Source organism: Ursus arctos, unplaced genomic scaffold (genome assembly GCF_023065955.2).
Source record: "Ursus arctos isolate Adak ecotype North America unplaced genomic scaffold, UrsArc2.0 scaffold_32, whole genome shotgun sequence".
Taxonomy (NCBI): Eukaryota; Metazoa; Chordata; class Mammalia; order Carnivora; family Ursidae; genus Ursus; species Ursus arctos.
Genome location: NW_026623008.1, coordinates 5,862,439 through 5,875,209, shown reverse-complemented (window position 1 = coordinate 5,875,209; position 12,771 = coordinate 5,862,439). Strand labels below are relative to the sequence as shown.

The window sequence follows — 12,771 nt, the reverse complement described above, 5'->3', positions numbered from 1 at the left end:
GATGTGCTATGTATCAGTACTTCTTTCCTTTGTATTGTTGTGAAGTATTTCATTTTACAAATATATAATGATATTTTGCCCATTTCCTTATTGATGGACATTTGGATTGTTTCAGGCTAGTATGAATAAAAACTGTTATACAGCAAAAAAGCACAGAGAAAGAAAATAGAAATAAAAACAGAAATTAATGAGGAGAAAAACATTAAATCTAATTAATCAGATCCTTTAAAATTTTAATATCTCATTAAAAATGACATTATGACCAATTGGGATTTATTCCAAAAATACAGGGTAGGTTCACTATTAGAGACTCTGCTAATGTTGTATACCATATTGTTACATCTGAGGGGAAACAAAACCCCTTATCTCTAAAGCAGTGATTATTTCTAAAGCTAGTATCATATCTAATAGTAATACCTGAGAGACATTTCCACCAAGATCAGGAGCAAGGCAAGGGTGCCCACTGTTTCCATAACTTTCCACATTGTGTGAGAGGGTCAGTGTAATTCAAGTCCTAAGAAAGAGTAAAAGGCGCCTGGATGGCCCAGCAAGTTAAGCATCTGCCTGCAGCTCAGGTTGTGATCTCTGGGTCCTGGGATCGAGCCCCATGTGGGGCTTCCCAGTCAGTGAGGAATCTGCTTCTCCCTCTCCCTCTGCCTCTCCCCCTGCTTGTGTGCCCCCCCCCAAGTAAATAAATCTTTTAAAAAAAAAAAGAGTAAAGAAGATGTAAAACTATGTTTATTTGCAAACAACAGCTAACATACCTGGAAAACCTCAGAAAACCAATGATTAAACTGTATCAAATAATGAGTCAAGTAGCAGGATATAAAATTAGCATACAAAAACCAGTACTTTTCACATAATCAACTAGAAAGCAAATAGAGGACCTAGTGGTAGATGAGATTATCCATTACAGTTTCATGGTCATTTATCAGATGATATGCTTATGTTCCTGCCACTTCTGGCTTTCCCTAAACCAGCTGTGTTGTTGTCTCTACAGAACATTCGGCAATGTCTTTAGATGTTTTTGATTGTCACAATGATGAGTGTGTCTGCGATGGGGGCACTGTATCCAGGGATACTGCTAAGTACAGGACAGCCTCTGACAACAACAAATTATTCAGTCCAAAATGTCAGTAATACTGAGACTGAGAAACCCTTTCCTGAACAAAACATATCTGTTTTCTAGTGCCTGTGTTAGAATTGTGGGTTGGTAGGGTTTCTATACCTTTAACAAATACATTGATTAATTACTCAGGTTAAAGGGTACCCTTGAATATGAGTAATGATGAAGACTAGTAAAAGAGGAATCACTTTCCTCTAGTTACAGACAATGCTGGAAATAACTTACTTTGTACAGCACTTTGGTGTTTAAAGTTTCATAGAGTTCTTATTTGATCTCCTTAGTATGAGATGGGTATAGTAGGTGTTCTTATCCCTGTTTAGCTGATAAAGGAACTTACCTATTTTTTCTAGGTTTCAGGGACTAAATCATGTCAGATTGATGGATAGTTAGTTTCAGAGTGAGTGCATTGTTTGTTCATTTGTAAAGGTGATCTTACCTGCTTTTTCTTTTCCAGAAGCTCATTTTAGTTCCAGCTACATACTAGAGATAGGTCCTGGGCCTGCAAAGTTGATTCCTAGTCCATATTTCCCTTTAATTGTATCTTGTTACTTATAAATCAGTGCTTCCGGTGGACTTTCTGAAATGATGGAAATGGTATATAAATCTGTGCTGTTCAGTATGGTAGCCACCGGCAACATGGGGCTATTTAAATTTACATTAATTAAGATTAACTAAAATTTAAAATCTAGTTTTCTTCAGTTGGACCAGATACATTTCAAGTGCTCAACAGCCCTGCATTATGTTATCAGTAGTTCCCAATAGGAACTTCAATAAATCAAAAGCATTTTTGTTTAATTTTTAAAATGGAGGTTGAGCCCCATCTTAGTTACCTTCTGCCCATTACTGAGGCTTTGGTCACACTGAGGCTTAGTTAGCTTCTTGCCATTAGTAAGGCTTACGCTCTGTGGAAAAGGAGGAAGTTGCTTTTTAATTTCTTCATAGGAAGCAAATGAATGTTATCCCCAGGTTGTTATCCCTCAGCTAGTTTCTTTCTCTAACACCTTGGTCGTTAGCTGCTGTGTATGTTGTTAAAGTGCCAACTCACGGGGTCCTCATGGGAATGGAATGCCTGTTGAAGTGGTAGGAATTCATTCCCCTGGAAGCATCCCGCGTGTGCTGCTGGTGTGCTGTTGATTCTCCAGTTCCACCTGCTATACTCACAGCCTGTGGCTTCCACTTGATGTTAAAGTTACCTTCTGTGACCACTAGGGAATTGCTTAAAACCTCCCTGCCTCCTTGGGAACCCTGGAAATTCTCCCAACACGTGTGTGTGTGTGTGTGTGTGTGTGTGTGTGTGTGTTTTAAGGAGTTTGGCCATATTATAGAGTTTTCAACTATATTGTGGTTTAAATTGTGTTGGTAGACAAACCTGGAAATCTTACTGCTCTTTTTATTGCAATATTTCTGTGAGGAGATATTTTCCAACTTACGCTCATTTAACATGACCTGAAAATTTGAGAAGTGTGTGTTTATGTATTAGAGCCCATCTATGTATTTAAAAAGTTAAAGCCTATCAGTTTTAAGTTCCAAGTCGTTTTATTTCTTGCACATTAAAAGAGAAGAAAAATATTTGACAGTTTTACATTCTGCCTATAGTAAAGTAAGAGGAAGAAAAGGCCCATTTTGTTTTGATGATTTAGAAAGGCTTTAGGCAGATTTTTGTTGTTGTTGTTGTTAAGTAATTTAACTGTCGTTTAAATTTTTCCTGTCATTTTAGTTTAATATCCTTTCATCACAGCCCTGCCCTCAATTTACCTCTGTGGTTTAATTAATTCTATTCCATGACTAAAATGCTGAGGTAAATGCAGTTGAAGTTGTAGGTTGAAGCAGTCCTGAAACAAAAAAATACAACATTTGGACATTTTCTTAGTTCTTTTGGGAACTCCCAGTTTTTTGAATCGGTAATTATGGAGTCTGTAGCCATATTCTACATGTTTTTTGAGTAACATGGATTTAGTTTTATCTTTCCTTGCCTCTGTCCCTCCAGTAGTGTTTTGGTTTGCAAAGCAGTTGACAGTAATACTAATGTATTTTTTATGCTTGTTTATTTTCAGAGGGAAGTGTAACATCTCCCATTTTTCTGACATATTTGCTGCTAGAGAGTTTAAAGCTCGAGTGGATTCATTTTTCTACATATTAGGCTACAACCCTGAGACAAGGTAAGTGAGTTACTTGGACCCACTCAGTGAGAACTTTTGCTTTTCTCACGTGCATGCATCCGTGTAGGTGTGTTTACACATTTGGGTATATGCTAGTAAGATTTTAATAAACCAACTCCAAAGCCCAAAGTAAACCTCTTTGGAAGGAGTTCTAATTAATGTCTTTGGTGTCTAAAGCAGCTTATTGTTTGCTCTTGATTTTATTAAGAAAAGGAAAAGTGAGAAAATTTGGGTTTCAAGAGGGCAGGGCAAAGATGTACATTTAGTTGATCTGTGTTTTGAACTTAACTATGAATTGGCAGTTTATTACCCTACTGCACATTCTGTCTAGCCTTCCATGATACCATATTGAAAACTAGGACATTTTTCGTTAAAGATTTTATTTATTTGAGAGAATGAGAGCGCGTGGTCGTGCATGAACTGGGGGAACGGCAGAGAAAGAGGGAGAAGCAGACTCTCCGCTGAGCAGGGAGCCCGATGCAGGGCCCAGTCCCAGGACCCTGGGATCATGACCTCAGCCAAAGGCAGACGCTCAGCTGACTGAGCCACCTAGGCACTCCCGAAAACACTACGACATTACGGAAAATTTGTTGATTAGTCATCTGTTTTATTCATTTAGTAAAACCTCAGAAAGACTCATAGAAACATCTTTAGTAAGATTACTGGGATGAGATGGCTACATTCAGTTCTCAGCCATCTCAGTGAGATCTTTGTAACAGGTAGAATTATTACTTTTTAAGTGAGAAACAGTAGAATCAACAGAAAAAAATTCTTTATGTCTGTAGTAGATTTTAGTTTAACTTAGCACACGGAGGAACTTCTTTAAGAGTATGTGCGTTCATTTTTATTCTGCATCAATCATGCAACTACAATGGGTTAAGGATTTAAAAAGAAAAAGAAGAATGTTAGCTGGTGATCAAGTAGTTTGTGCTCAGGACATCCGAGACATAATCTACAGATATAAGGACTTAGAAAGAAAGAAAAGCTGCTTGGCCAAAGGAGGGTAGTAGAAGACCTGTATTCAGAGTGATTTCAAGGTGGGTATTATTTTAGAGAAAACCTTCTCCTAGAGGATGCTGAGAAATTATATGTAAAACTTAGAAGGTTACTGTTCAGATAATCTAGGGTTAATAAAGGGCAGTGTATTCTTTGTCACAATCCTTAGAGGCTGCTTGAAGCTCTGTCGGCACATACATATTAGTGTTTCTCTCTGTGTATATTATAGACAACAACTGCAGGGGTGATAGTGTAATGAATGGTCAGCTTTTAAAAAAATTTTAAATTCAATTAATTAACATATAATGTATTATTGGTTTCAGAGGTAGATGTCAGTGATTCATCAGTCTTATATAATATCCAGTGGTCACTTTTTTTTTTTTTTTAACTTTCCTGTATTTCCTTTAGAAAACAGTAAATTTGAGCTTTTGTTTTCTTTTTCAAAAGTATGCCCTGTGCCAGTGATAGAGAAGCTGATCAGTGATAGTATTTCAGAGCATCCTGTATTTCAAAATGTTTATTTTACAGAATGGATTTATTGACTGCGTGGTCATATCTTGGATTTCTGTCTGGATGCAAAGGAGTCCATAATTCCAGTGATGCCATGTTGATTTAACTGTTTGATCAGTGGTTGTCACATTGCACAAGTTAGATTGTATCAGTGAATTGACTAAATAGCTTTTGTGTTTTAAATGTTTAGCTCTTGGATTCATAAGAAGCAACCAAATAATTTTTTTACTAGTTTTGGTTATGTATCTGTTTTTTGCTGAATGCTCATTAAAAGTGATACTGTATAACTTAACTGTGTAAATAGAGACTTGCGCAAGTTCTGGTCTCATTTTTCAACGGGTGTTGCTGCCAGTCATTTAGAGTGATTCTTCCCATCGGTTATGTTTTTAAGAGTGGCTTAGGTATGCAGCAGCAGGATATCTGTCTCTCATCTGAAAAAACAACACCGAGACATGTTCATGGCCGTGTGTTTATAGATACGCATCCTGAGTCACTTCTTTTGCTGCTTTGACTTCCTGGTGGCCATTTGTTCGTTTCTGTGCTTGTGTTCTCCTCGTCCAGCTCATGCTTTGACATGTTGTAGGTTTTTGAGGGGTGTTGGATGAATTGAAATAAAAAAAAAACCTTGAATGTCTACTTGTAAGTAAAGCTTATGGCAGATCTCACACTTCGCACAAAGTAAGTGTAAAAATTTGCCCTAGCTCACCGGTTTCACCCTGAGTCCCACTTTATAACTCTGAAGTTCCCACAGCTGCTCAGATTGTCACAAGAGTGTGTGTAATTTAATAGAAGTGTAGAAAGACTCTGCCTTCCCCACCTGCCTTGCACACAGCCTAATCCTTAGAATGCTTGGGCTTCATACCCTTGAAGAACTTACCTCTGTTTGTGTCTTTGTTTCAAGTCTGTGAGGGATGGGGTTGTGTGAAGAGCGGGCTTCTGGTGTATTTCTCCCCCATTCGAAAGAGCAGGACTGTCATGTGATCGTGGCTGCATAGTGCTCTGTGCTATAACTCAGTGCCCGGAGTCATCTGGAGAGGAAACGTCAAACTGTTCTATGTCTGTGAGACAGAGCATATATATGGCTGAGACCATTGCAAGTGACAGAATGGTGACTTTGATGACCGTTCCCCTCCTCTGAAATAACTCAGGAACTTTAGTCCAAGTGAGCAGTTGAAACTAAAGCTTGAGATGGGATTATTTCCTTCTCATAGCACATTTTTGATAGTAGTTAAAAGCTGATTTATGTAATTTTCCATAATTTATTTAGCATAGTCACCTGCACTGAAAGTTTGGAGTGGTTTTTCACATTTTTTGCGTACTTTTTTTTAATAAGCCCCAGTGTTTGGCTACTTTAAAATTTTTCCCCTAACCTGGTTATTATATTTCTGAACGTTTCATCTTGTCAGAGACCTGACCGTTCCAGACTTCTTGTTTTTGATGGGATTACTTTATTGAACATGTATATGACAGTAGGAAACAGACTTTTCTATAGTCTTTGGTACTTTGCCTTTAAAGTTCAGGGAGTGTGGATTTCTTGGTAATTGACATGGGATTTTTATTTTTCTGAAATTCTATATTTAATTCTGAAATCCTAAACTCAATTCTGAAATCTGAAAGCTCTGGGGGGAAAAAAATATGCTAAGTTAGTGCTGAAGCTCATTGGATGGTCCTACTTGGCTTGAACTGAGATGAGGCTATTTATATTCTTGAGTTGGTTCACCTTGAGTTGAGTGAGTTTCCACAGTTTTTACTGCAGAAGTACCAGTGTGAAAGAGTAGGGGGGTCATTGCTCAGACACTGCTGGCATGTCACTTAGTATATAGTATATGGCTATAGTACCTTTCTAAATCCAAAAAATTCTGAATTCTAAAAATCCTCTGACCCTTAGGATCTTTGACAAGAGATGGTGATACTGTATTCTTGCTATCCATGTCATTTAAGCAACAAAACTTACCTGAGTAAAAAATTTGGTGGCAGATGTTTCCAGCTTCAAATAGGATGCAAACAACAAGGGTCTGACTAATGAGAGAGGCCTGAGTTTTGAACCCTTAGGTAATCAGGCTTTGCTTCTGGAGTTTGTTTTGACATTTCTGCACTCGGAGAGTGTGTGCTTTGGCTATATGAGCAAGATTTACCCCAGATTTAATCCAGATTTAATCCTGCAATCAGCATACTCTGCAATATAATGTCATTATGTTCTCATTTTGTCTGAGGGTTCTAATCCAAATTCTGGTTAGAAAATAAAGTCAATAAATTTCACATCAAAAGTCCTAATACATAAAGCCGGTTAGACCTTATAGACATATGCACAAAACACCAGTATTCTTGGCTGAGCTAAAGGAGGTTGATCTTGGCTTATAAAAAGAGGCGATATAATCTATAATCAGAGGGACATGGCTGCATTCCTCTGCTTACTGTCCTTAGTTGCTTTTTTATTTATCTAGTATCTCATAGCCATTTAATCTGACTTCTTGATCTTTTTGTTAAAACTGACTCCCCTCTTGGACTCAGGGGGCCTGAGTTCTGATTCTGGGCTGTCACTTCATCTTTGTGTTCAGGGCTAAGGGTGGTACTTCCTGGACTCTGTTTCTACCTCAATAAAATGGGGGTGGCACAAGCTACCTTGTAGGTTGCTAGTATAAACTGTCAGGTTTTTGTTGCTTCTTGGAAATTGCAAAAGGAATTATAAATTCGGTTGAAAAATATCAAAGTTTTTTTTTTTTTAACCTCATAAAATGTTAAGTCCAAAAGCAAAATATAAACTACTTCTTAAGATGTCTTGATTCTACCAAGTAGACCATTAACCATCTGGTTGATTGTGCTGGCATATGGAAGTCTGAACACTGGAAATTTTTGACTCTGCTTAGAATATTGATTACAAAATTCTTCTTGAAAATATACAATTGCTAAAAATGAAAGATAAATTTCTTGCCTCTAATGAAACTGACATAACAATTATAATGAATATGTAAATGGCATTAATGTGAAACAGTACATTTCTAGGGTCAGAATATTTCAATGAAAAATTTGAGAGAACGAAAATTGAAAAAAAAATTTTTTTAAAGATTTTATTTGAGAGACGGAGAGAGAGCAGGAGCAGGGGGGAGGGGCGAAGGGAGATGGAGAGCGAGAAGCAGACTCCCTGCTGAATAGGGAGCCCAACGCAGGGCTCAATCCCAGGACTCTGAGATCATGACCAAAGCCAAAGGTAAACACTTAACCAGCTGAGCCACCCAGATGCCCTGAAAAAAATTTTTTTTATTAATAAATAGATCTGAGCTTTTTATAATAAATGAACCTGTCCCCCTATATAAGCATGTAGGTTTTACTGAATTTTTGGATGTCCTTTTCCCCATCTTCCCATCCCCTCACTTAATCAGCTTCAGCCTATTGGCCAGTACCTTTTTTTACTATACTTTCTGGCCCTTTCTGGGTTTATGATTCATTCCTTTGAAAAGTTCTCCTAAGGTTCTTGCCTCAGGCCAAGGAGGGGAAGGAGGGGAAGGGAGTAACGATGGGGTCTCAGCAAGAATGAAAAATTTGGTAGTGGCCATTTTGAAAGGAGATGCCTTTACCTTTAAATTATGAAACACGAATTTTCCCAGGAACCAGTCTATTTGTTTCCCGTTGCTAGATAAGAGTTCTTCTTTAGGTCACTAAAGTGCATGTAGGGATAGTGAAGAGAACATATAAAATGTAGCATTTTGTACTGATGGTCATTGATCTGTTGCTCTCCCCACCCCCACCCCATACTGTCTTATAAAAGTGTTGTTGATCTCTTCAGAGACTTGCTCTGTAGCATGAAACATCTGATTGTATTTTTTGTTTTTTGCTTTGTGAAAATGAGTCTTCTCTTGCTAGTCAGATGGAAAACAAGCTGAGAGCTCCAATGTCATCCAGGAGAGAATGTCTGTGATCAGTCACCTGTGCCTTCTCCGCTTTTCTTTTTCTGAGGAGTTTTTAAAGCAATATTGAAGCTTAAGGATGATTGCCATTATATTTAGCAGCAATCATAAACTGAGGCACTTGCAAGGATTCACAAATAATCTCTCCCCCAACTGACAGTGGCCATAATGTTACTAATAATAGCTACAGTTGGTGAGCCCTGCTGTGCCCACCACTATTCTGAGTTTTACTTGCATAATTCATTGATTTCACTTTGTTTTGAAGCAGTCTCAGTCTTACAGAGTAGTTGCAAGTATAGGAGGAGACCTTTTCTAACTGAACCCTTTAAAAGTATGCCATCGCCATGAGACTGACCACACTCTAATACTTAGGGTATTCCTTATGAGCACAAGGGCATTTTCTTACACAACCACAGTACAGTCCTCCAGCTCAGGAGATTAATATTCAGATATTGCCATGGCATTTACAGACCCCACTCAGATTTTATCAGTTTTCCCAATGACGACTTTTATAGTAAAAGGAGCCAGTTTGATGAATTCAGTTGTCCTACACCTGTTCAGTCAGTCTGGAACAGTTTCTCAGTCTTTCTTTCACTTCATGACCTTGGTACTTTTGAAGATTATAGGGTGTTTTGTAGACTGTCTCTCAGTTTACATTTGTGATGTTTCCTTATTAGATTTAGATCGTGTATCTTTGACAGGGATAGCACAGAAGTCATGTCTTCTTTTTTCCTACATCCTGTCATAATTTGTCTCATGGCTGGTAATGTTTAATCAGTTGAATAAGGTGCTGTTCGCCAGACTTTGCAACTGCAGAATTTCTCTTTCCTTTTGTAATTAATGACCATTTTGTGGAAGGTTGCTGCTTTGAGACCACGCATAGATAGCTTCTTCTTCCCATGAAACTTTCATTTTATTCATTTATTTACACTAGGTGGATTAATGGCTTCCTATTTTATTCAGTTGTTTGTATGATCTCTTACTATCATTATTCATTTTTAGGTCAAATTGTCCAAGATTTCAGAGAATGATACTTAGGTGTGGTCATTACTTTGTGTCACTGCTGTCAGGCCTCTGAGTAAACGGCTAGGGTGTGTCAGGTGGGGGAGGGAGAAAGAAAGTGGGGGAGAGGGAGAGTATGCAAACTTTTACATCTATATTTCTGTATCTGTGTGTGTGTGTGTGTGTGTGTGTGTGTGTGTGTGTACATGCATTCATACCAGATTCTCCACATCTAATCCAATATCATAGGGTTCCTGCTAGTTTTTTCCTTATTTGTAATTCTCATCTTTAAGAGTGAGAAACCTTATTTCATAATCCTTAATATTTTTACTTCAGTTTCCTATCACTGACTCTACTCTCTCCCACACACGGATGGGTTTTGTTATCTTGAACTGTATCTTTAGTAGAATTAGCATTTGGTATTTCTTAAAGTGTGACCTCAAGGAAACAAATTTGTAACATCTTTGGAGGGCCCAGGGGAGAACAACTACTACTTGCAGGCAGTGAATGCTTACTCTCTGCTTCATTGTTTCTTTCCCATAAAAGCTCAGTGAGGTTGGCATTACCTTTATTTTACAAATAAGAAAATTGGCATTATATTAAAGAATTGCCTGAGGCATACAGTTACTAAACAGGAAACCCCAAGCCTATTTGACTCAAAGCCTGTGCTCTTAACATTGATGATTTTTATCATAGGTTGACTCATATACAACCTCATTTTCTTCTGGCTGTGTTGGAAAATAACTTGAAGCTTTTCTAATGAAGAGAAAAATATGTGCTCACTAGAGAGTAACTTGACAAATACAAAGTTAAAGAAGCCAACTGAAATGATACATAATTATATAATCCATGTTTGTATATTTTCCCCTTCAGTTTACATCTCAGTTGGAACTGAGAGTTTACATCTATGTGCACATGTATATAGGTGTGTGTATGTATTAAGAGTATAATTAAAATATTGTTTACACAAAATGTACATATAATCATGCATTCCTTTATTCATTTTCTTTTATTGTGAACATCGTACCATGTCATTAAATGTTTTACACAAACATTTGTAATGAACACTATCTACCATCATGTGGATGTCTCATAATTATCTCGTCCCATCTTGTTGAACATTTATGCTTTTCCAATATTTGGTTATTCTAAGTAACATTGTGAACATTTTTTTTCAGCACAAATCTTTATACTTCAGCTGAAGAGTAATCTAGATCTCCTTTATTTCAGTTAATTTGGGTTTCAGACATTTCAAAATCTACTTCTGTTTTAGTGAAGTTTTCTTGTCCATTCATCACAGCTCATGGTGTTTGTATAGCTTTTGAGGACAAGAAACTGAAGCTAGGTATAAATTTTTTTTTGTTTGCTTTTCCTCTGCCATCCGTCACATTCGAACTCTTATAACATTTATGTCAGCTGGCAAATGTTGGTAACGGTTGAGAGTACATGTACAGCCCTACTGAGGATATAAGAACTTTTTTTTTAATATAAGAACTTTAATAAGATAGGACAAAAAATCAGATTTGATAATTTCAAAAACCCCTTTGCTAGTAAATATCTACCAGTGTTGAATAAAATATAACAACTTTTAAATGCGGAGCTGAACTTGTAAGAATTAAGAGAAACTGTCAAGTAAAGTATTAAGCTGTGATCCTTCATCAGCCCTGATGAGAGGAGGTTGGGTTAATTACTGTCTCCTTAACCAAAGGGTCTTGCCTTTAACACCCACCAGGTATAGGAGATGGGGTCTTGATCTAGAGATTTGGAACTGAGAGCCCTCTACCAAGTTAGGGCCATCGAAGGTCTGTTCTTCAGTGAAAGGGTGAGGTAGGTGATGTATCTGGAATTAGAGGGAAATGGTAGAGAAACCTATGTGGGACTGGGACTTTAAGCACAGAAAAGAAGACTGAGGAATAGAGGGAGAATTTTCTGTTACAATCCATAACTTTGGGCCTTGCCCCCCTGACAGTTGGAACACGAATTAACATTCTTGAAAAATATGAGAACTCTAGGATGAAAAGATAATGTAAAAAGTGGTCTTGGGCCATTGAGCCTCCAAGAGGCATACTCTCATTCAAAAACTTGTAGGATATCTACAGATAATATATCTTTGAATGCCAAGTGCACTATTAAAAATGACAAAATGTTGGAAGAAACAATGTGGCATCAACTTGAGTCAGATAAAACAAATGGTAAGCTATACACCTCAACACTAGAACTATCAGAGAGAGACTATATAACTGACTGAAACAAAATAGAACCTTAATTTCCCTCTCATGTAAGCAGAGTTTGAGAGGAAGCAGTTCTAGGTGGGCGTGGGACTCCACAACCATCAGGGACCTATTCTTAACTTCAACTTTTACCTCGTACTCAAGGTGTCAATTGAATGGTAGCCATGACATCTAGATTTCAGGCTGGAAGAAGGAGGAAGTGGGTAAAAAAAAATGCATGCCTTCTTCCTTTAAAGGCATTTTCAATTGTACAGGACATTTCCTTTTCTTCTCATTAGACCAAAAATAATAATAAAAAATTAGACTGTGGCTTTATAGGTAACTACCAGTGTTCCAGGGAACAGAGAAAGATGGTGTAGGTTCCCTGAGTCATTTTATGAAGATAGTCAAACCTTTATACCAAAACCAGAATAAAAAGTAAAATTTATAGGTCAGTCTTACTTAGGAACATGCATGTAAGATGTTTAAATAAATTATTAGAAAATGGAATCTGGCAAAGCATGAAAAATCTACTTACCCAAGTTAGGTTTATAGAACACAAGACTGGTTTAAAAATTTATCTGTTAATATAGCTTACCACTTTAATATGACGAAGAAGAACTATATACTCATCTTGATGTTGAGAAAACTGTTGTTGAAAGTCCATGTTGGGGGAGGGGACTCTTACCAAAGTAACCGTAGAACAAAACTTCCCTCTTGTGACTGAATAATTAAACAGTAATCTGTAGCAAGCACTATACTTAAAGGCAGAGTGTTGGAAGTATCCCTCTAAAATCAGAAAAAAATAGGAATCCCATATCCATTAAGACATGAAAATGTGTGAGAATTGGGGATGAAGAAAT

At 37.4% G+C, this 12,771-nt stretch overlaps 1 protein-coding gene across 8 annotated transcripts in view; it reads left to right on the top strand.

Moving 5' to 3' along the window:
• RERE (arginine-glutamic acid dipeptide repeats) overlaps nt 1-12,771 on the top strand; it is a 409,522-nt gene that overhangs the window by 251,863 nt on the left and 144,888 nt on the right. For all 8 annotated transcript variants that reach the window (XM_057305330.1, XM_057305328.1, XM_044391460.3 and 5 more), the window contains one exon: nt 3,181-3,285. In XM_057305330.1, the coding sequence (XP_057161313.1) occupies nt 3,181-3,285 (105 nt within the window). The remainder of the gene's footprint in view (nt 1-3,180; nt 3,286-12,771) is intronic.